At 41.4% G+C, this 24,269-nt stretch overlaps 1 protein-coding gene across 1 annotated transcript; it reads right to left on the bottom strand.

Annotated features, from left to right (window-relative positions):
• Positions 1-18,579: 18,579 nt before the first annotated feature.
• LOC137496905 (ejaculatory bulb-specific protein 3-like) lies at positions 18,580-23,432 on the bottom strand. Its single transcript, XM_068227668.1, has 2 exons — positions 23,225-23,432; positions 18,580-18,858 (listed from the first exon to the last, which is right to left on the bottom strand). The coding sequence occupies exons 1-2, from the start codon at positions 23,418-23,420 to the stop codon at positions 18,662-18,664; spliced, it is 393 nt and encodes a 130-aa protein (XP_068083769.1). The 5' UTR covers positions 23,421-23,432; the 3' UTR covers positions 18,580-18,661.
• Between the last annotated feature and the right edge of the window lie 837 nt (positions 23,433-24,269).

Here is a 24,269-nt window from a genome sequence, read left to right as displayed (position 1 = left end):
CACTTCTCCTCCAGGCAAATGCCTGGATGGTACTTAACTTAAGGCCACGGCCGCTTCCTTCCCTCCTCGTTCTCTATCCCTTCCATTCTTTCCATGCCCCCCACAAGGCCCTTGTTCAGTACAGCAAGTGAGGCTGCCTGGGCGAGGTACTGGTCCTCCTCCCCAGCTGTATCCTCCTACCTAGAATTTCAAGCTCCAGGACACTGTCCTTGAGGTGGTAGAGGTGGGATCCCCGCTGAACCCGAGGGAAAAGCCAACCCTAGAAGGTAAACCGACTAAGAAAGAAAGAAAGAAAGAAAGAAAGGAAGAAAGACATATCACACACTACATCATACGGCAGGTTCCGAAAGCGCGCGCCGCGGCTCCTAGACGCGCAAACAAACTTTCGCACGGGCACCGCGCCATGGATATTGTCGGGGTTTAGAAGCTCCCTCTGAAGGTCGGTGCCTACTTGTCGGCCTTCACATCCAAAGATCATGGGTTCAAGCCTGGGACATTTGGTCGGACTTTTGAAGGAAGTAAGAAAGTACATTCTATACTCCATGTCGTACGATGTTGGCAAATAAATGATCTTTGATATTTACTGATATTTACTCATGCTGGCTAAGAGCTCGACCCTAACCTCACATGCGCTACCTCGGAGGGGCTTAACCTAACTTTTTATGCGTAAGAGAGCAAGCCTAACCTCATGAAAGGGTCCTAGCCTCAGTTTTACGAACGGATGCCCTTCCCGACGCCAATTACAAAAGCTGGCGGCTATACATGGCTCCTTATGAGACGCCTTAAGGGTGCTTGCGCAAGATGTTGGATGCAAGATGGCTGGAATACACTGACTCTTATGAGACTCCCTTGGGATACTTGCGCAAGTTGGCGGACACAAGATGGCGGGTATACAAGGCTCCTTATGAGACAGATTAAGGGTGCTTGCGCAAGATGGCGGCTGCTCTTATGAGACGGCTTAAGGGTGCTTGCACAAGATGGCGGCTGCACTTATGAGACGCCCTGAGGATGCTTGAGCAAGATGGCGGACATAAGATGGCGACTATACACGGCTCCTTATGAGACGCCTTAAGGGTGCTTGCGCAAGATACCTGCTGCTCTTATCAAGAAAGGTAGCTTAGAGGCTAACGTGCTGTGCTAAAATCAACGGTTCGACTCTTTAAATTTAGGGCTTAAATACAAAATGTTAAATATCTCGAAAACGGTGCATCGTAGAGCAAAACGGACAAAATGTTTCTGCCTATTACCGAGGTTCGCAGTAACAGGAACATGACAGTATAAGAAAACATAGTCTAATGATGAGATCAACGGTTCGGTTCCTACTTAGGCCCATTGGCGTTTGGTCTCTTTTAGCTTGTTTTGAAGCGAGTTTTCGTGAATTGATCAGGTCTTGGTATGGTAGAGAGTATAACGTACCGTGCTAGAAACAACAGTTCGATTTATTAAATTTGGGGCTGAAATGCAAAATGTTAAATATCTCGAAAACGGTGCGTCGTAGAGCAAAACGGACACAATTTTTCCGACAAATACGTAAGTTTGCAGTTTCAGGAACATGATAGCTTAAGAAAAAAGTAGCCTAATGATGAGATCAACGGTTCGGTTCCTACTTAGGCCCTTTGGCATTGACAGCTATCTAATTCTACAAGATGGCGGCTACGCATGGCCTCTTATGAGACGGCTTAAGGATGCTTGAACAAGATGGCTGCTGCTTTTATGAGACCCCCTAGGGATACTTGCGCAAGATGGCGGCTATTAGATGGTGGCTATACATAGCTTCTTTTGAGACGACGTAAGGGTGCTTGCACAAGATGACTGATGCTCTTATGAGACGGCCTAGGGATGCTTGCGCAAGATGGCAGCCGCAAGATGGCGGCTATACACATCTCCTTATGAGACGGCCTAGGTGTGCTCGCACAAGTTGGCGGTTATACATAGGCCCTTATGAAGGAAGCTAGCTTAGAGGCTACTGCGCAAGATGGCGGCTGCTGTTACGCAAGCGGTGGAGGGCAATTTGAAATTCCATGTGCTCTTCAAAGCTACGTTCTATTTGACAGCGGCCATCTTTAATCGACAGAGAATCGTGCTGCCATCTATAGCTAGAACCTTTGAAGTGTGGTGGCCGCAATGTCCACGTGGCAGCTGTTATCCGCCATCTTTAATTAACAGAGCATCGTGCTGCTGTCTTTAGCTACTACTTTTGAAACGTGGTGGCAGCAATTTGAAAACAATCTACGTGGTTTTGATAGCTGTCAGCCACCATCTTTAAACAACAACGCATCGTGCAGCTATCTTTACGGCACTAAACCTCATCGTGGTGCAGCATGATTTAAAAAATTCCGCGCGCTCTTTCGACATCTGTCATAAGCCATCTTTAGTCAACAGAGCATCATGCTGCTATCTTTACAGCACTAAACTTCATACCTTTGAAATGTGGTGGTGGGTAATTTAAAAAATTCCGTTAGCTATTATCTTTAAACAGTAAAACTTTAGTACATTCGCGAACCTAACCTCTCATCTACCATCTTGAAGGAGTCTAACTTTAGTTTACGACAAGACGCCCTTCCCAACGCTAATTTTCACTTAGAGGTTACTACACAAGATGGTGGCTGCTGTTATGACCATCTCCTCTAATAACATGCAATCGCGAAGGCTAGAGTCAGCACGTGCTGCAGTGATGACGTCATTGTGCATGTTTAGACTTGTTCGTTTCCTCAAGACTAAGGAGGCAAAGTAATGCAATAAGTATGCATCATGAAAGCAAGAGTGCGTATGTGCTGCAGAGATGACGTCATCATAGGTGTGCATGTTTAGATTTGCAGATTACAAAAGAGGTGCATGAAACATAACAAAACTAGAATCAAACACTATACTCGATGTCGTTAACTTCAACATGCGTTCAGAACATTGTTTGATGTGTTCCGATAACTAAATAAGTAATAACAAAACTAGAATCGAACATTGTACTCGACACAACATTTGTTTAGAACATGTTCTAAGAAGATCAGATTACCGCACATTCCTTGTCGGGATAAAGTGCTGATAGGCTAATAGGCTAATGGTCTAATGGGAAAAAGGGCTGATGGGCTAAAGGCCTAATGGGCTAGGGTGCCTCTCCTCTCATTATCCGTGCCTGAGACCGCCTCTACATCTACAGGCGGAGTTAACACCCTAAGGAAGGGAGAATGTTTGAAAATATTCTATACGAATATATCTACTCGATCGACTATATACTACAGAAGGATGACTTAGGTGAGGGTAAGCGCTGGGATTGTAGGAAGGTGTTTAAGCTGTTGTACTGTCGAGAGAGAGAGAGAGAGAGAGAGAGAGAGAGAGAGAGAGCTATTACTTATTAATACCTACACCACGAAAGTTTTGCTCTATTTCAAAAATATGTGCTTTGTACTCTGTGTAACCAGCATCATGATAGGCTCTAAGCAGTTGCAAACGTTTTACGAGTACGTTGTGGTCTTTACAGTATCTTATGTCTATATAGGGTAACAGAGGCTTCTTGTGAACTTTGAGCCTATATGCAGACAGTTGATGTGTAGGAACTTGTTTTGATGTAAAACGTGCTTCAGCAGTAGCGTTTCTCGGTACAAAGTTAACTTGTTTCGATAGCAATGAAGCGTTGAAATTTTCTTCTTCTTCCCCTTGCACCTCTTCGTGAGATGTTTGCACTGCGACAGAACGTGTAGTAGGGTTAGAAAACGAAGTAAAATCATCAAGCTCTAATAGCAATGAAACATTGAGATCTTCTTTTCCTTCTACTTCTACTTTCCATTTACTACTGTTTTGATCAACATCATTATCCTTAAATATCATAATCATGATCTTGCCTCCCTTTACCTTGAAGTTTGTGCTTAGTAACAGAACTTGTAGCAGGCGTAGAGAAGGGAGCATTAAAAATATCTCGCAGAGGTGTACTTTTTAAAAATAAATCAGTGTTCGCTTGAATACGGTTGAGCTCTTCGTATTTCCTTCTCGATGAAGCTACATTACACGTGGCTTCATGACGTTGAGCGTTGTATGCGTTCTTGAACTCTCTTCTACAAAGTTTGCATTGAAAAATTGTCTGACATGATATCTCATGACGTCTCCTGTGACAGCTTCGGGAAAATGCTTTTCCACACTGTTTGCAAGTATACCTAGAAATAGGTTTTTCCTTGACGGACTTTTATCTTCTGCTAACAGATTCTTCTTTAAATCTGCTAGACACTTGTTACTTTCTACTTCGATGATGCGAACAGCTTAGCGATTAACAGTAAACTAACACAAAAGCGTATAACCAAGGTAGCAACAGTGATGTTTAACCCCGTCAAGATGGCAGCAGTGAGGTTAGCGATGTTCTGTAGTTGATTTTCAAACTCCGCGCTGCGACATGCATAAGATGGCAGCCTTGAGGTTTAGCGCCGTGAAGATGGCAACAGTGAGGTTAGCGATGTTCTATTGTCCTTAAAAGTTAGGTTAGGGTCCGTCAAGATGACAGCTCTCAAAACCGCACGTGGCTTTGTTTACAAACAAGAGCACGTGGTCATGACGTTACGGTCACGTGGTATGCTACGTCAGCACGCGAAGTTCAAAATCCACGCCCACGTGGTTAAAACTCTGCTATGTTCACAAGATTTCTACATATAGCTATTCTTTATGCTTTAAGTTCGTGCACATAGGTCATGTTAAGATAGCAGCACACACAAGCGATTGTTACACGCTCTAATGGAAGAAGTTTAGTATGATAGTCGATGCATTCGTCATCGATAGGTGATGCGCACACGCTTTTAAACATTGCTATTCTTACTGTTACTGCTATGTTCAGAAGATTTTTAAACAGCGCTATTCTCGGAAAGTAGTATGGGATAAAAAATGGAAGGTCTTCCGAAATATGATGGGCGTTAGAGAAATAATTTCTAAGGAGGCGCTGCTTCCTGAGAATAAAATCAATTCCGGGTTTCATCATGCGCAGGCATGGTCGATTCTGTGCTGTCAAATCTGCTGGGGATTGTCGGACACAATTTGTACTCCCTAACCTTGGAATATCATGTATTTGATTGCCTTTTTCAATAAAATCAGAAAGCGAATATCCACCTGTTGGTTAACAATTTGAATTTAAATCATAAATGAAACCCCGCTTCTTTTTCTAATAAAAATATAAAAGCAACTAAGTACTGTTCACGTGAGTCGATTAAGGGCCGATTACTTCGATTCCCTAATGGAGGTGGATATCGGGTGCATTATCTCTTTTTTAGACACTAGAGATAAGACTGGAATAGATATAGTGGAAGAATAATTTCTCTATTGATCAGGTTACAGGTTTCTTTTATCTTCTGAATAGTTGCCATAAGTAGCGTCACGAGATTATCGATACAAAATATGTGACGCGATGTTACCTAGCAATCGTGCAGGCTGTGATGTGAAGTACTGAGATATGGCCATGATTGAGAGACGTATTGTCATCGAGGGTTTTTAGAGTACACTGGGTTAGTGTGATCTTGCTGGCCGTGACATCAAGTATTGATGCAAATTCATGACTGAGAAAAACAAAGAGGCTCTTTTATAAGAGAGGCCTCTTTTCATCAGACTGTATAGAACTAACGAATTCAATCGGGATGGTTTCATGGACAAAAGTTTCCCCTTCTAATGCACTGAATTCTACATTTGTTGACTCCAAATTTCATTCAGGTGTCTCTCCGGAACGATTCCTTGAACGCAGATAAATTACTCGTTAACAATTTGAGATTCATTTGTTGATAGACATACTTAGGACGGTTTGATTTTCCCAAAGGGTAAATTTGACACCATGCTTCATGTGTGCCCTCGTTGTAAATTCCTTCAGCCCCCCCCCCTCTTCCCAGTGTGAGAACAATTGGTTAACTCCATGGCGGAATGGTCAGCATTCTGATTTTCTGGCCACTGGTTTGCCAATTCGATCTTGGAGAAATCGTGGGATTTTAAGCGAATAATTCCAGTTTATAGGAGGGGATTGTGGGGGGGAAGCATGCTTTCACTGCTCATAATAATCCTGCTACACACACTCCACATACTACTCTTCAATGTTTCATACTGAGAGGCAATTTACTTTCCACTGTAGATGCTGCCTACCCTCATCGGAAAGTCTGGGTTATTATTATTATTATTATTATTATTATTATTATTAATGTTATTATTATTGTTCCGGCGTATCTCTGGAACGCAGAGCTGAAAGAAGGTGTGGGCTTGAATGGTATATCTATAATATCAAAAATTGAGTTAAAACTTTAGAAAGTTATATTTATTTTCTGAAAAAAATTAACAATTTTTATCATGACAATATTACAGGTACAAATAGCAATCATTAAACAAGATAGGAAAAATCCAAGATTCAGAACCTTAACAATTTGGGCTTTAAGCCCCTAGTTTTACAATTTTACCAAAGGAAGAGGTATTATTTAATGAGGGGCAGAAATGCCCTAATTCAAGAGCACTTGCTTCCTAAATCACAATATCTAGCCTCCCAGAGGCATATTTTACAGTTACAAAACTTGAAAAAGAGCTAACAGACTCTCAGTTTATTACTGTCTACTCAAGGCAACGTTACGTCAATGTCAGGTCGCTCAAACGACCATTTACAGATTAAACCTACTTTTACAGGGGTATTTAATACCCGACCTACGGGGCCTTCATGGAAACAGAACAAGTTAAATAACTGGCCCAAACACAAAAAGAATGGAGGCATGCACTGCGCTCCAAGGTAATGAAAACTTAGAAACCTACATGGCTCTAGGCCGATGAAACAGAGGCTATTCCCAAACTACTGAGGTGACTGGCATAGAAATTACTTCAACACATTACAGAAGAGAAAACTGATACAAAACATAGTCACCTCAAAGAAAGGTGAAGGGGAGCTCGAGAGGGTACATCACTCTCTATCCCCGATTTACAGTTAAAGATTTTATGAAACTTCTACATTAGCCGGAAGAAGTTACATTTTAGAAACGTAGGTTACATGGTTAAAGATTCGGACCTTCCCCTTGGAATAACCTGCGGAGGTAGCTACAACAAGAAAGATGTAGTTTATGTGGCCATTACCTTATAGACGTTCTGGTTGCCGACCTAAGAGGCCGCCCGCCTCCTGCTTGACACAAACACTCAGATAGACGACGATAAATTGGCCAAGAAACGTGAAAAGCCGCACTTTATAAACCCTCAGGGAAGGTTCGAGATCATTCAAGATTAATCAGGACACACCGTCTTAAATTTTATTGGCAGGTACAAAGTGAAGAAGAAAAACGGGATTGGTTGAAAATTAATTACAAAAACTAGTGATTAGCTAGATTCAAAACAGGCGGAAAGAAAAGGAAAAATTGCCAACCCAAAAATAAATGAACATCAATCAGTTAAAAAACCTAGAAATAGAAAACTTCTTCAAATTATAAGTTCTTTCACTTTGCACCAGGATGCATGATCATAGTCTTTTGGTAGTGTCATCTGTGAAATATGTCCAAACTTCTTGATGAATGACAAACGAAACAAGGAGAAGTTCACTCAGGTTAAGCAACTGCACAATAATAAAATTACATAATATTTCTGTGGTGACATCTTCTGATTTAAGTTCTAAATTGTTATATTATTAGTTTCACTTTTGATTGATAGGAGTTCTTTTAGGCGCTAATTTTGATTGCGCGGCGTTGAGGTGTACCTCCCGGTACAATTATTATTATTATTATTATTATTATTATTATTATTATTATTATTATTATTATTATTATTATTATTATTATTATTATTATTATTATTATTATTATTATTATTATTATTATTATTATTATTATTATTATTCGTATAATTTCTGCTCGATATCTACTGTATATGTCAGTTTCATTTGAGAACGTGTTTGTAATGACCAACAGTTACGAACAACGGTCGTCGGCAGCCCCGAAGTTTGTTTTCTCAGCTTTCGCATTTTGCACAAGGCAAATGCTAGAGCTGTACCTTAATTAACATCACGGCCGCAATCTTCTCAATGCCAACTCGTCCCAATCCTTTCATACCCGAAAACATTCGATGTATTGGTACGACTTTAATCACTCACAAAAATAGTTCTTAGGCATCCAGTAATAATAATCGTAAAAGTGGACAAAAATATTGGCACTAATAACTTCAGTGATCCTACTACTCCATGATTTGATAGATGATAGTTTAAACTATAGGTAACAGACTCCGCAAAATGCTGAAACCTAAGCCAGTACGTAAAAACGGAGGCCCGTCGGCAACCGCTGGTCGCTGTACGACGGAGATCTCCGGGGCTATTATTTTTATACTTCACTCCATTTCCATCCCCGCCCAAAGGAGTGCTATGAACGTCTTACACAACAGTTTATTTTTTCCACATAGTGAGTCATATGTGTATCAATTTTGGTTGGCACCTATGCCCAAACGTACATGCATAATCTCACTGCTGTAGAATTCTGGAGCTGACGTTGCCATGGTTACGGCCGTTCGTTTCTTTATCCGATTCCTAGAGCAGGGGTAGTATGGTTCCAATATCTCCATAACGGTTGGTTTTAGGGCTTTCAAACATGGTTTTCTAACCCGAAAGATTTACCGAGTTTTGTTCTTTGCGTCAAGGGGCTTAAAATGAGCTTTGTCTCGTCCTTGTACGACAAATTCTATTTCGCCTATATTAGCCTATTATTTTAATAGTTTTATATCTCCCCTCGACGCCACCCCTCAAACTGTTTTGAAAATAAATTACAGCTCATATTACTCACTGGCAATGTAGCTTTCTACACGTGAAGTAATTTTAAAAATCGGTTCAGTAGTGTTTGAGTCTATCCGTTACCAAAAAAAAAAAAAAAAATCCTCTTCACAATATTAGTATAGAAGTATAAATTACATCCCTACACATACGGTTTCCGTCAGGAAGGGCATCCAGCCGTAAAACAGGGTTTAATCCACATGTGAGACACAGTTCGCAGCCGCAACCTCACAGGTGTGGGTAAAGCGATAGAAGAAGAAGGTGCTCATTTTTTTAATTTCACCTGCTTTTTTATTCTTTTCACCCCCTTAAGTGGATTTTCCAAAAAGAGTGTGTTAATTTCTAAGAGGAGATTCCAAGTACAAATTTTAAAGTCTGTAACATCATCTTTTTTGAGATGTATGTATCCTCATATACATAATTCAACTCCTTCCTCACTTTCTTTCAGCCCCCCCCCCCCCTTAAGTGTATTTTCTGAAAACGAATATTTGTGTTCTTCTTTTTAAAGAGGATTCCAAATATCAGTTTTCATGCCTGTAACATGTTAAGTTTTTGTGATTTATTGTAGATAATTTATTTGCTGTAGAATCCTGGAGCAGACGTTGCCATGGTTACGGCAGTTCGTTTCTTTAACCGATTCCTAGAGCAGGGGTAGTGTGGTGCCGATATCTCCGTAACGGTTGGTTTTAGGGCCATAAAACATGGCTTTCGGGCCCGTAGGGCTTACCGAGTTTTGATCTTTGCGTCAAGAGGGTTAAATTGAGCTTTGTGTCGTCCTTATATACAAATTCGATATTTTGCCTATATTAGCCTATTATTTTTATATCTCCAATCTCCCCCCACCCCTCCGCCCCCGTGCTCCCACTTCGAATTCTTTTGAAAATAAAATACAGCCCATGTTACTCACTCGCAATGTAGCTTCCTATAGGTGAAGACATTTTTTTTAATTTGTTCAGTAGTTTTTGAGTCTATTCGTTACAAACAAACAAATTTTTCCCCTTTATAATATTAGTATAGAAGACTTGAGTAGAAGCGCCTCGCTTATCTCTTTATACAACTGACTGGTGATTGCACTATAAGAAATTTATTCTTGTACGTACTGTATTTCCATAGAAGATTACGTTTTCTAAAGTACAGTGGCAAGAGAAAGGTGTGTTCTGTCAGCCCCATCCCATTCTGCTCGGGGATCAAGAAGTACAAGAAGCAGAAGAATCCACGTTTGTAACCAGACCATACAAGTTTTTTTTCTACGTTTCGCCGTTTACGCCGTATTATCTGTGTCCAATTGGGATCCTCGTGTACGAGAATCGTGATTTCAGGAGTTTGACGTCACAAGACTCTTTAAAAATAAACCTATTATCCGGAAGGACAAACGTACTCCTCGAAGCAAGAGAAAGACAGGCGGTTCTAGATATTTAAATGCCTTGGAATTCCCCTGTTGCGTATTTAAAGTTGTACACCTTGAGGATCCAGTCGACTATACCAGAGAAAAGATTTCACGATATTTATTATTACTAGAATTATAACAATAAAAATGAGGCATTATACAGCTGGGAGATACCCTACAGCTACATAAATTTCAGCATAAACATATTAGTATATCACACACATTAGGTGGTCCGGGTTCGATTCCCAGCTCTGCCACGACATTCGAAAAGTGGTACGAGGGATGTAACGGGGTCCACTCAGCCTCGGGAGGTCAAGTGAGTAGAACGGAGTTCGATTCCCACCTCAGGTATCCTCGAAGTAATTTTCCGTGGTTTCCCACTTCTCCTCCAGGCAAATGCCTGGATGGTACTTAACTTAAGGCCACGGCCGCTTCCTTCCCTCCTCGTTCTCTATCCCTTCCATTCTTTCCATGCCCCCCACAAGGCCCTTGTTCAGTACAGCAAGTGAGGCTGCCTGGGCGAGGTACTGGTCCTCCTCCCCAGCTGTATCCTCCTACCTAGAATTTCAAGCTCCAGGACACTGTCCTTGAGGTGGTAGAGGTGGGATCCCCGCTGAACCCGAGGGAAAAGCCAACCCTAGAAGGTAAACCGACTAAGAAAGAAAGAAAGAAAGAAAGAAAGGAAGAAAGACATATCACACACTACATCATACGGCAGGTTCCGAAAGCGCGCGCCGCGGCTCCTAGACGCGCAAACAAACTTTCGCACGGGCACCGCGCCATGGATATTGTCGGGGTTTAGAAGCTCCCTCTGAAGGTCGGTGCCTACTTGTCGGCCTTCACATCCAAAGATCATGGGTTCAAGCCTGGGACATTTGGTCGGACTTTTGAAGGAAGTAAGAAAGTACATTCTATACTCCATGTCGTACGATGTTGGCAAATAAATGATCTTTGATATTTACTGATATTTACTCATGCTGGCTAAGAGCTCGACCCTAACCTCACATGCGCTACCTCGGAGGGGCTTAACCTAACTTTTTATGCGTAAGAGAGCAAGCCTAACCTCATGAAAGGGTCCTAGCCTCAGTTTTACGAACGGATGCCCTTCCCGACGCCAATTACAAAAGCTGGCGGCTATACATGGCTCCTTATGAGACGCCTTAAGGGTGCTTGCGCAAGATGTTGGATGCAAGATGGCTGGAATACACTGACTCTTATGAGACTCCCTTGGGATACTTGCGCAAGTTGGCGGACACAAGATGGCGGGTATACAAGGCTCCTTATGAGACAGATTAAGGGTGCTTGCGCAAGATGGCGGCTGCTCTTATGAGACGGCTTAAGGGTGCTTGCACAAGATGGCGGCTGCACTTATGAGACGCCCTGAGGATGCTTGAGCAAGATGGCGGACATAAGATGGCGACTATACACGGCTCCTTATGAGACGCCTTAAGGGTGCTTGCGCAAGATACCTGCTGCTCTTATCAAGAAAGGTAGCTTAGAGGCTAACGTGCTGTGCTAAAATCAACGGTTCGACTCTTTAAATTTAGGGCTTAAATACAAAATGTTAAATATCTCGAAAACGGTGCATCGTAGAGCAAAACGGACAAAATGTTTCTGCCTATTACCGAGGTTCGCAGTAACAGGAACATGACAGTATAAGAAAACATAGTCTAATGATGAGATCAACGGTTCGGTTCCTACTTAGGCCCATTGGCGTTTGGTCTCTTTTAGCTTGTTTTGAAGCGAGTTTTCGTGAATTGATCAGGTCTTGGTATGGTAGAGAGTATAACGTACCGTGCTAGAAACAACAGTTCGATTTATTAAATTTGGGGCTGAAATGCAAAATGTTAAATATCTCGAAAACGGTGCGTCGTAGAGCAAAACGGACACAATTTTTCCGACAAATACGTAAGTTTGCAGTTTCAGGAACATGATAGCTTAAGAAAAAAGTAGCCTAATGATGAGATCAACGGTTCGGTTCCTACTTAGGCCCTTTGGCATTGACAGCTATCTAATTCTACAAGATGGCGGCTACGCATGGCCTCTTATGAGACGGCTTAAGGATGCTTGAACAAGATGGCTGCTGCTTTTATGAGACCCCCTAGGGATACTTGCGCAAGATGGCGGCTATTAGATGGTGGCTATACATAGCTTCTTTTGAGACGACGTAAGGGTGCTTGCACAAGATGACTGATGCTCTTATGAGACGGCCTAGGGATGCTTGCGCAAGATGGCAGCCGCAAGATGGCGGCTATACACATCTCCTTATGAGACGGCCTAGGTGTGCTCGCACAAGTTGGCGGTTATACATAGGCCCTTATGAAGGAAGCTAGCTTAGAGGCTACTGCGCAAGATGGCGGCTGCTGTTACGCAAGCGGTGGAGGGCAATTTGAAATTCTGTGAAATATGTCCAAACTTCTTGATGAATGACAAACGAAACAAGGAGAAGTTCACTCAGGTTAAGCAACTGCACAATAATAAAATTACATAATATTTCTGTGGTGACATCTTCTGATTTAAGTTCTAAATTGTTATATTATTAGTTTCACTTTTGATTGATAGGAGTTCTTTTAGGCGCTAATTTTGATTGCGCGGCGTTGAGGTGTACCTCCCGGTACAATTATTATTATTATTATTATTATTATTATTATTATTATTATTATTATTATTATTATTATTATTATTATTATTATTATTATTATTATTATTATTATTATTATTATTATTATTATTATTATTATTATTATTCGTATAATTTCTGCTCGATATCTACTGTATATGTCAGTTTCATTTGAGAACGTGTTTGTAATGACCAACAGTTACGAACAACGGTCGTCGGCAGCCCCGAAGTTTGTTTTCTCAGCTTTCGCATTTTGCACAAGGCAAATGCTAGAGCTGTACCTTAATTAACATCACGGCCGCAATCTTCTCAATGCCAACTCGTCCCAATCCTTTCATACCCGAAAACATTCGATGTATTGGTACGACTTTAATCACTCACAAAAATAGTTCTTAGGCATCCAGTAATAATAATAATAATAATAATAATAATAATAATAATAATAATAATAATAATAATAATAATAATAATAATAATAATAATTTGGTGTGGCTATTTCTAGCCGAGTGAAGCCCTTGTAAGGCAGACCCCCCCCGATGAGGGTGGGCGGCATCTGTCATATGAACGTATCTGCGTGTTATTGTGGTGGAGGATAGAGTTATGTATGGTGTGTGAGGATCCCGATCGGGTCGGGGATTTTAATCGCGTGTGATTAATTATTCTGTCTCTGGGACTGGGCGTATGTGTTTGTCCCAACACTTTCCTCTTCATATTCATACAACATACTACACTACCAACCACCACAGAAACACGCAAAAGCGATTATGTCCCTCCATGTACGGTTGACGACAGGAAGGGCATCTCTCCAGAAAACGGGGCCAAATCCACAGATCGCACCCACGAAAAGCGGTGGAAAGTTAAAAATAAGGAAGAGTGATATAACGGGTTCATTGAGGGTTCGACAGCTTATTATCCTCTCAGTGTAAATGAGATGCTTCACTTTAAGCTATATTTTGCATTCTAGATAAGCTTTCCAGTACATCTACTATGTTACGACTTATCTCACCTTATGGGTTTTTATATTTTCTTTACTTATTTAATGTATTCTATTTAGTAAAGTCTTCCCTATCGCGACTTATGCAGCAGAAACTTGGACGATGAAGACGGCGGATCGCCGCAGGATTGATGCTCTAGAAATGTGGTGCTATAGGAGATTTCTGCGAATACAGCACACCATACTAATGAATCGATCCTGCAACAGCTCGGCATCAGAACAACACTGTCGACCCTTATCAACCAAAATCAACTCGGATATTTTGGTCTTATTGCCAGAAGACAGAAGGCAATGGAAATACTTATCACAGAGGGAAAAGTCGGAGGCCGAAGGCCTGGAGGACGTGCGCCGTTACGATGGATGGACCAGATCAAGAACTTGACAGGGATGAGCTTACAGCAAGCAAGTCACCATGCCCAAAGCAGAGACTCCTGGAGGAAGATCACCAAAAGGATTGTCGCGTGATGCCACTACACCCTTACGAAGGGTTGGGCTAAGAGAGAGATTTAGTAAAGTATATGACATTTATTTTGTTTGCGAAGTGATTTATTTCTATGTTTTGGATTAATAAACTTTCTTTCGGCCACTACTCGGAATGGTTCTTGTACCGGTTGGTACACCTCTACGCCGCACTTTTGAATTTTCCGCCTTAAAGTACTCCCCTACGGCAGAAACTCTGAACTTTAAAACAACTGAATTAATTCAACCGTTTATCTCTAGATGTCACTGTGTTAATTTCGAATCGTTTTTGTTTACTAATTATCAAGAAGTGTGGAAATTCTCTCACAGATGTCTCTACCAAAAACTATGATCATGCAGCCTGGTGCGAAGTGAAGGAACTTTTCTTGAAGATAATTTGTATTCATAAGTTGTTGTCTTTACTAAATGTCGTTCTTTCGTTGGCGGGTTGGCGATATTAATCCTTTCTTTCCGCCTGTTTTGAATTTACCCAATCAGTCATTTCTGTAATGAATTTCACTCCAATCACAGGTTTCTTCTTCATTTTTGACTTGTAACTTTTAGCCGACCAATAAACGCATGTGGGTGTGTCTTAATTATTCATGAAAGGTCTCGAATCTTCCGCGAGGGTATAAAAGCTGCTGATTTTCTGGTCTCTCGACCACTCGTACAACATCTAGCTTAGTGTATCGAAGTATAGCGGAGGCGGGAAGCGCCTCTTTCATCCGCCAACAGCTCTTCTACAAGGTAATGGCCTTTTAACATATTTAATTCTTGTTAGCTCAGCAGTTTAGCCCTCGGGGAAATTCCGAATCCTTTTCATGTAAACCTACCTGTCTAAAAATGTAACTTAGTGCCGGCTTATGTAAAAGTTTCTTATTAGTTTAACTTAAATCGGGGATAGTGAGTGCTTTACCCTCCCGAGCTACCCTTCATGTTTGATTTGAGATGACTACGTTTTCATAACCGATTTTCTACTCTTAATGTATTAAAATTTTCTTATACGAGTCACCTCCCTAGTGTGGGAATAGCCCTTGTTTAATCGGCCCAGTGATCCTTAGGTTTTTGACAAGTATTCATGTATGAGTGCAAGTACACGCCTCCGTTCTTTTGCGTTTAGGGCCATTTAAGTTAACCTGTTAACTTCCTATTAGGCCCAGTAGGCTGGGTACAAGATACCCCTGTTTCATTATAAGTTGTGCCTTGATGGCAATCATGTGTAAAAGTCTGGTATTGCCTTTAATAGGCTTGAAAAATTGAGAGCGGGTCAGCTCTTTCTTGTGTTTGAAAAGTGCCTCTGGGAAGCTTGTGGTTAAAAGTTGGGAGCAAGTGCTCCTTCAATGAAGGGGTTTTCTGCCCTTTGAATAAATTAGTGTACCTTGGAAAATCGGGCTAGTAGCTCAAGGATTGTGTAACTGAGGCTCGAAGCCAGAACTTGTAAAGACCTCGAAACTTGTGCTTTCGTTTTTAAAGTTATCCTTGTACCTGTGTTTTTTATTGTTATTTCACCTAGTGAAAATTTGTTAAATCTTGTTGTCTATCGAAAATATAACCTTTTATTGAAATTTTAATTCATCTTTCGGAGTTGTAGTTAGAGCCATTCCAGCCCGCGCCTTCTTTCACCTCTGCATTCCACGGATAACTCCGTAACAGTTCTCATTCGTACTTATGTTCTCTGATCCCTGTCTTTAATATTTAAGCACCACATAGTTAGTTTGGGAAGCTCCACCATCTCTACCGATGAGCACAGCAAGGCGCAATTTAGGACACGTGGTCGGGAACAATGTATTAAACAGACTGGCCTGTAATTAAACGCTTTGGTGCTTTTCACCCTTTCCTCTGTATACTAGGGGTAATATAGTAACTCTTATTTCACCTTCTTTTATCTTAATTAAATCAGTAGTAAGATAAGTACTTTATATGTGGTACTTTATCCCAACCCATTGCCTTTAATATATCCCCAGAAATCTTATCAGTTTCGGCCGGCTTTTTGGCCTTTAATGTTGTGCCTTATTGTAAATATTGTTATTATCGCAGGTAAATGTCAGTATTTTGCTAGTGTTGTCACTTCCTCTATAAGGACATTACTATTTACATACTACTGACTGAATACTTCCGATTGTTATACATCCTAACGTACACTCTTCTGTTGTTCATTGATGATTCCTGGGATGTCCTTCCTGTAACCCTTTACTTCCTTGAAGTACCTAGGCATACACTTCTCTAATCCATCGTCAGCAAAATACCTACCTGATTTGATAGAAAAGAGGAATGTAAATGCCTGAAATATTTCTCCGTCCTTTGTCCGGACTATAGCATCTCAAAGAATGAAGGGCTTACGAAGTTCGTGATCGAAAATTCCCGCAGGGTTCCCAAAAGGGGGAATTTATAAAGATATTAAAATGCAAATGTTGTTTCACATAATATCGTAAAAAGCTCGTGCTTTGCATTCATAGATGTCCTTAAAAATACCTGCCTGGTCGGTATTTGATCAAGTAAGTCCTGTCGGAGGGTGAGGTAGAGTGTGAACATTTCAAAAAGTGAGAAAATAATTCTGAAAGCCTTAGAAGGCCTAAAGACTTCAGTTTCAAAGGAGGTGAACCACAATATACAAAGGTGCAGCGAAGCTTGATGAAGAACATATTTTTTCAACAATTTGTTTTACGTCACACTGACACTGATAGGTCTTATAGCGTCGATGGGATAGGCTAGGAGTGGGAATGAAGCGACCGTGGCCTTAATTAAGGTACAGCTCCAGCATTCGCCTGGTAGGGAATGATGGGGATATACTTATTGTGGAGGGGGGTGAGGATTAGATGGTTGTTATGAGTTTCTTCTATAGTGGCTATCTGCTTACTTATGATAGGTTCTATTGCTTCTATTACGGATTTACGGGTGAGAGGAATGGGGCCAGGGTTGATGAGGGGTATGATTAGAAAATTATTCTTGGGGGCAACGGGGAAGGAGGTGCTTTTGTGAATATAGTGGAAGGGATGCTCGAAGGGGGATTCTTCAGCCTCGACGAAGATTTCAGGAGCTTCTTCTTATTCTTCTTCGCCGGTGTCATCTTCCACAAAGTCTTCTTCGACATCATATTGATAACCAGGCAGTTCATCAGCGGGGGAGAAAGGGATGCTTTTGCTGGTTAACTGATCCGAAAGAGGGGTAATGGCTTTGGGGACAGTGGGGAGAATGAAGATGAAATGAGAGTTTTCATCTTCATCGGTACGATGAGTGAATTTAGTGAGGGCAAGAAGGGTAGAGGCTATTAGCTTTCTATGAGCTTTTAACTTGGCTGGTGAAGTATCAAGAGGAGAGGGGGATAACCAGGTAATTATCATTTGGACGGGGGGGGGGAGTCAGAAAATTCAATATTGAGGGGGAGGTTAAAATCATGATATGGGCCCCAGCTGCTCGGTCCACCGGAGTTGTCCATATCCGTAGTCAGAGAGGAAAGGATGAAAATAAAGAAAGAAAGAAAGAAAGAAAGAAAGAAAGAAAGAAAGAAAGAAAGAAAGAAATAGCGATGAGGAGGGTGGGGGGCTTGATTGGGGAACAGGAGCTAGCACTAGCTGGGTCAAACTCCGAAGAGGACCAAGGCTAATGTGCAACTCGGGAAGTGTCAGTCGTGCCAGGTGTAGTTATACGGATCATGGGAAAGTACGGAAAACCATCCTACTCACCCGGTAAGAATTTTACGGGAATTCCATCGCAGAAGAATTTCCGATTATCCTGAAAGGTATTAAATGGCACGGAGGAATTCAGTTGGGTGGCAATGCAGTAAGCAGTTTGGCCGATGCCAATGACTTAGCTTTGCCTTTAACGGCAGTCTGTGCTGAAAGGCTGCAATCTACTATCTTGAAACCAAGCAGCCTTAAATTCCGTCACGAAGATTTCTGGTACCATCTTGCCACATCGAATATTGTCTAGGAATCATTCAGCAAATACTGACTGTATCTTAAAATGTGGAAAACGAAACGTTTAATGGTTGGATGCTGGTATTTGTGGAAATACATTTACTCTAAGCACATATTAGTAAACTACACCGCAATTCTTCTACGACAGGATTCTATGGAGATTGCAACTCACCTAGAGCTCACTACCAAAATGTTTGGTGTTCGGAGATGTTCCTATAAGTAGCACTTCACCTCGGATCATTCCAACCTCATCCCAAGCCTCTTCCGCAATATTGCTGCATTTCGAAAGAGAAAAGCTGCAGGGATACCTGGTAAGTGAAAATGAATCAGCGAAATAACTAATGAAAACATTTTATTGTTTCTGAGACTTATCCAACAGTCTCAAGAGATCTCCGTTCCGCTATCTGATGAGAGGGAAAAGCAGAGGAATATTATAAATCATCAATGAAATAGGTTATAATATAACAGATATTATCTGTAAATATATTTATTGAACAACAGGCAACAACTTTCAATTGCACAACGTACGGCTTATCTCCACTGCTTAGTCACATTAGACGGTAATACCATGCTTTCTGGCTTCTTCCTCGTACTTCTTGGTGTATTCTCCGGTGGGATCCCACTTGGCCTTCAGTTTTTTCCATCCCTCAGCGTCGTTATGAATAATCCATTTGATGACCTTCTCTGCCTTCTCCTTCTGTTTGTCGGTACATTTACTACATCCAGTAGCCAGAGCATCAGGGAGGTCCTCTGGAACATAACATGAAAGAATGAGCTCGCTTTACAGGAAACCACAGTATATCATCAGAAGAACATCCCTAATCACGACTGTTCATCTGTTACGTCTATTACGGCGATTATAAGACTTTTCGAAGTTTTCTAAATATTAGCTACACAGTAAGCAATGGAAAATCCCAGTTGTCCAGAAATATTTCTGACACAGCAAAAGAAAAATGCGCCTTCATAAGAACATACTTTTAAATATCCTGTAAAATTGCATACTTGTAACAGAGTGACCTTTGTCTTCCAGGCACAGATACACACTATTGTAGTTTTGATGATGTTCCTTTTTTGGTAGTTGCTTTACGTCGCACCGACACAGATAAGCCTTATGGCGACGAGGGGATAGGAAAGGGCTAGGAGTTGGAAGGAAGAGGCCGTGGCCTTAATTAAAGTACAGCCACAGCATTTTACCTGGTATGAAAATGGGAAACCACGGTAAACCATCTTCAGGGCTGCCGACAGTGGGATTCGAACCCAATATCTCCCGGATGCAAGCTCACAGCCACGTGTCCCTGACCGTTTTGATGACTTAATCTTCCTAATTGTGGAAGAAATGAAATGATAGGTCTAGGGGTTGCTCCGTAACAAAGGGGTAGACAGCGTTCCAACAAGGTAATTTATTCAGTGTTTTGAATGGTATAGTTAATTTAATGTACACTAATAAACAAACTAGAGATAAATAACATTATTCAAAACCACGATATCGTAGACAATGAAGACACTAAGTGCAATTTACTTCCTGTGCACAGATGTATAAGAATGCTATCTTACAGTGGGAGCGGTTAGTTTTAAAAGAAGTTGTGCACGTCGGAACATGTGAGCATCCAGGGCCCATTTCATTGTCATTCCCCACTGATGTGCATTTAGGGCTGTCACCGAGGTGGCAGATTGCCTATCAGTTGATTAACTAGTCTTTTAATAAATGAAAAAATGAAATGTCTTATGGCTTTTAGTGCCGGGATATCCCAGGACGGGTTCGGCTCGCCAGGTGCAGGTCTTTCTACTTGACTCCCGTAGGCGACCTGCGCGTCGTGATGAGGATGAAATGATGATGAAGACAACACATACACCCAGTCCCCCAGTCATTGGATTTAACCAATTAAGTTAAAATCCCCGACCCGACCGTGAATCGAACCCGGGACCCTCTGAACCGAAGGCCAGTACGCTGACCGTTGAGCCGACGAGTCGGATTTTAATAAATAATTTTAAGGAAGAAATTTATCGAGCATATTCGTTGGCAAATTACTCAGGTTCCTTATTCCACGTATGGTACCGAGAGAGTTAATTATTTTACAGTCAAAGTATTGTAATATCCAGCGAGTGTTTGCTTTGCCATGACAACTAATCAAATCTAGGGACACAATTAAAAATTCTTGGGTTTAGATTTAAGACAGTGAAACATTTATCGGCACTAGGTGCAGGGTTGCTACTTATCACTCTCTAAAAATGTGTTTGGCCACTTGATCTGAATGAATGTAAAAGTAAGCAATTCTTTTTTCATTAAAATTACAGTACTAGAGAAGTATACCATGCACCTTGTTTTATCTCTTTAGCTTCGAAATAGCATTACTGTTTAACCTTCAAATTATCTGAGATGAGTCCTCAGAAGAGGAAAGCTGAGCACCAGAGCGGTTCCTCCTCTGTTTCAACAGTTCTTAAGAAAAAAACTGGAAACATTTTGACGCTATTCTACAAATGGTCACAACAAGAAATTGCTCATGTAAAAGGCCATGGGTAAATGTTGGCTCTATATAACATCATCATCAATGCTTCATGGACGTAAATATTTAATAGTTTATTCCTGTAACTGTACCTTCGTTTCAAGAGCTATAAATAGTTTCATTATTATTAATATTATTATTTAGATATAAACATTTTCATTCCATTCCTGAAGGGGACGGCAGGCCTCCTACACTGTAACGCCGCCTCTCAGGCCAGGGAGGTGGTCTGTGAAGGTGAGGGGGTTGGCGGCCATAGCCTATACTACGAACTGTCCCGGAATTCGCCTTAGTGCAGGAGAATGGAAAACCATTCTCAGGACAAGCGACGGTGCAGGAGAATAGAAAACCACGGAAAACCATTCTCAGGACAACCGACGGTGCAGGAGAATAGAAAACCACGGAAAACCATTCTCAGGACAGCCGACAGCGGAAACCAACCCCTCTCCATCTTCCGAATGCAGAGGCGTAGGGCCACAGCAGAGCAGCGGCCATCCTTTCTTTGCTCGTTTGGTAGGTCGGAATGCAGAGCTGTCGGACCTCGGATCACCTGTGGCCACTTGTACACCAAAGCCTACCTTGCAAGCGCCGAACTGGTTAATATTATTACAATAGTGAAACGCTTCCTACATTCATTTAGACCGGGCGAGTTGGCCGTGCGCGTAGAGGCGCGAGGCTGTGAGCCTGCATCCGGGAGATAGTAGGTTCGAATCCCACTATCGGCAGCCCTGAAAATGGTTTTCCGTGGTTTCCCATTTTCACACCAGGCAAATGCTGGGGCTGTACCTTAATTAAGTCCACGGCCGCTTCCTTCCAACTCCTAGGCCTTTCCCATCCCATCGTCGCCATAAGACCTATCTGTGTCGGTGCGACGTCAAGCCCCTAGCAACAAAAAAAAAAAAACCATTCATTTAGATGTTAAAGTCGTTTCAATAAAGAAATACAGTAGGCTATACATTCCGATCGAAACTTCTAAAACATTCTTGCTTCGCGCAAGTTGTGAACATAATTGTTTCCTTATCAAGAAGTAAGTAAGGCAAAGTTTTGTATTATTGAAATGAAATGTCGTATGGCTTTTAGTGCCGGGATATCCCAGGACGGGTACCTCTCGCCAGGTGCAGGTCTTTCTATTTGACTCCAGTAGGCGACCTGCGCGTCGTGATGAGGATGAAATGATGGTGAAGACTACACCTACACCCAGCCCCCGTGCCATTGGAATTAACCAATTAAGGATAAAATCCCCAACCCGGCCGGGAATCGAATCCGGGGCCCTCTGAACCGCAGGCCAGTACGCTGACCGTTCAGCCAACGAGTCGTACTTGTGTATTATTGACATATTGTCACTTCAAAATATCTTGCATATTTTATTCAGTTTAGGATATTATTCATTCTACAGGTTAAAGAATTATTACTGTAAGGAAACTGCAATATAATTTTATACATGTCTGTATTACTTGCCTGCAATTAAAAAGCGCCTGGCTAATAGGAGATGCTTTTTTAATTTAAAATGTTCGTTCTTTAACGACGATACTTTATTCCTAATTGAAGCACTTGCTAAATTTTACTTCTTTACTAGCAAAACAACCAATAACTGTAAATTAAGGAGCACATGCAATTTAAAATTGATCACGAAAATAATGTATGTGTGCTAAAGGATATCTTGGGGGTTGAGATGCACTAACACCTATTGGAATATAGGTTCAGAAGGTGTTTGTGTAGGGCGTGCTCGTCTGTGAGACAGAAGGCGCATGACAACTAAAACAGCATTAAAGGCGATGAAACAGAATTAATAACAAGATGAAATTAGTAATTTGGCTCACAATTGTCGATATCATGTGTCTGTCTGTGGGAAATGAGACATGTGGTGAGGCTTGACTACAAAAAAGAGAAGGGTAGTAGGGCCAATAGTCCTATCAGATGGAAGGCGATGGTACAAATCAAACCGTGAATTCTACCCCTCATACAATGGATACTCACAGCCTGTCCTATAAGTTCCTCAAAGTAAACAGCAAGGGTAAAGTCACTGGTTAGCTAGGGATACAGCAGGTAGAGAATAGGGCAGAACTTAAGCAACTGCCCTTCAACTATCAAAACCAGACCCTTAATAAATTCGGTTACAGAAGCTAACCACAATGAGACGAGGAAATGGCCCCGAGGAACGCAAAATAGAGTTCTTCAAAGCAATGGAGAATTACTGGGCCAATAGAAAAGGTCAAAATACCAAGAAGAAAGCAGCTGCAGAACCTACCATTAAGAATACCAGAAGCGACAACAATCGAAAACAACAATAACAACAACAATAATAATAATAATAATAATAATATAATAATAATAATAATAATAATAATAATAATAATAATTTCATGCCCACTAAACTACAGTACGAATTTTCGTGGAATATGAGACACATGAATAATTATTTGGAAAGACCTATATAGATTGACCAGTAATCGAACCACGGTCCTTGAGGTGAGTCTTTTGACTATCGCTTCCTCTAGATTATTGTTGAAACAGATTTCAACAAATATGTAAAGTAGAAGTATGGAAGTCAGGACTAGAAACTGATGAAAATGTCCATCTTCGTGGATAAGCAAGTTCTAGGTAGGCCTACTTACTTCTGAGTTCCTTGCCTTCCTCCGGACAGCTCTTGTCATCTTCAGCCATCAGACAATCGGAATACGCCTTCCTCAACCGCTCATTTCCGAGGATCTCGTCCACGTTGATGTTATCATACTTGGTGGTGTAGGTGTCGCCAGCCAGGACGACAGCCACGGTGGCGAGGAGGACGCACAGTGCCAGTACTCCGTTCATGGTGAAGAAGATTATGATCCGACCTCAGCTCCACACATTTATATACCACACGGTTCGTGCTGAGATAATAGATACGTGGGAAAAATTCCCCGAAGCGTTGCTTCTAGGAATCAAGGTTACAACATATATATTGATTGTAGGTTTCTGTTTGTTTTATTTCACCTGCTTCAAGAAAAAGTGTATGCGTCATGTGTTTTAGCTAACATCTTGCCAACTAGAAAAAACATAGTGCTTAGTTTGATTCCATTACAGTCATATTATAATGGAATTAAAAGACTGTAATAGAGTCGACCGAATATCAGAAACGGAGGAGTTAAATAGGACAGAATAGTTGTTTTGAGCATTACCTTCAAATGTATGGCTAGATACTAAATGACATGTAGAGTGTTTACAACTAATTCCTTCCGAGTGCAGCACAAGGTTAATTATGAGATGAATTCAAGGTATAACACCTCCGATTTTTTCTCCCTAAACAATCACACGAAAACTATGAAACTTGTGTCATTTCTGGATGTAATGTGCCTGCAGCCGGACACATTTTTCACAACGTCGACGCCTTGATTCCATGACCGCTGCGAACGCTGCTTTAGGGGTCTGTGTTGACCTCTGGAAAATCGCTGATGTAATAGTGGCACGGCTAGTGAATGTACTTCGGAGTGTCCTTCATTGTTGGAAACAGCCAGAAGTCGTTAGGAGCCATGTGAGTTGAGTAGGGAGCATGGGAAATTACGTTGATGTTGATTTTAACGGAGAAACAGATGCATCACGTTCGCCCGATGCGCTGGTGCGTTGGCCTGGTTAAAGAGCACACGTGCAGCCTTTTCCGGCAACTTTCCACTTTTCGCATTC

The sequence above is a fragment of the Anabrus simplex genome, chromosome 5, assembly GCF_040414725.1.
Source record: "Anabrus simplex isolate iqAnaSimp1 chromosome 5, ASM4041472v1, whole genome shotgun sequence".
NCBI lineage: Eukaryota > Metazoa > Arthropoda > Insecta > Orthoptera > Tettigoniidae > Anabrus > Anabrus simplex.
This window is presented reverse-complemented; position numbering and strand designations above follow the sequence as displayed.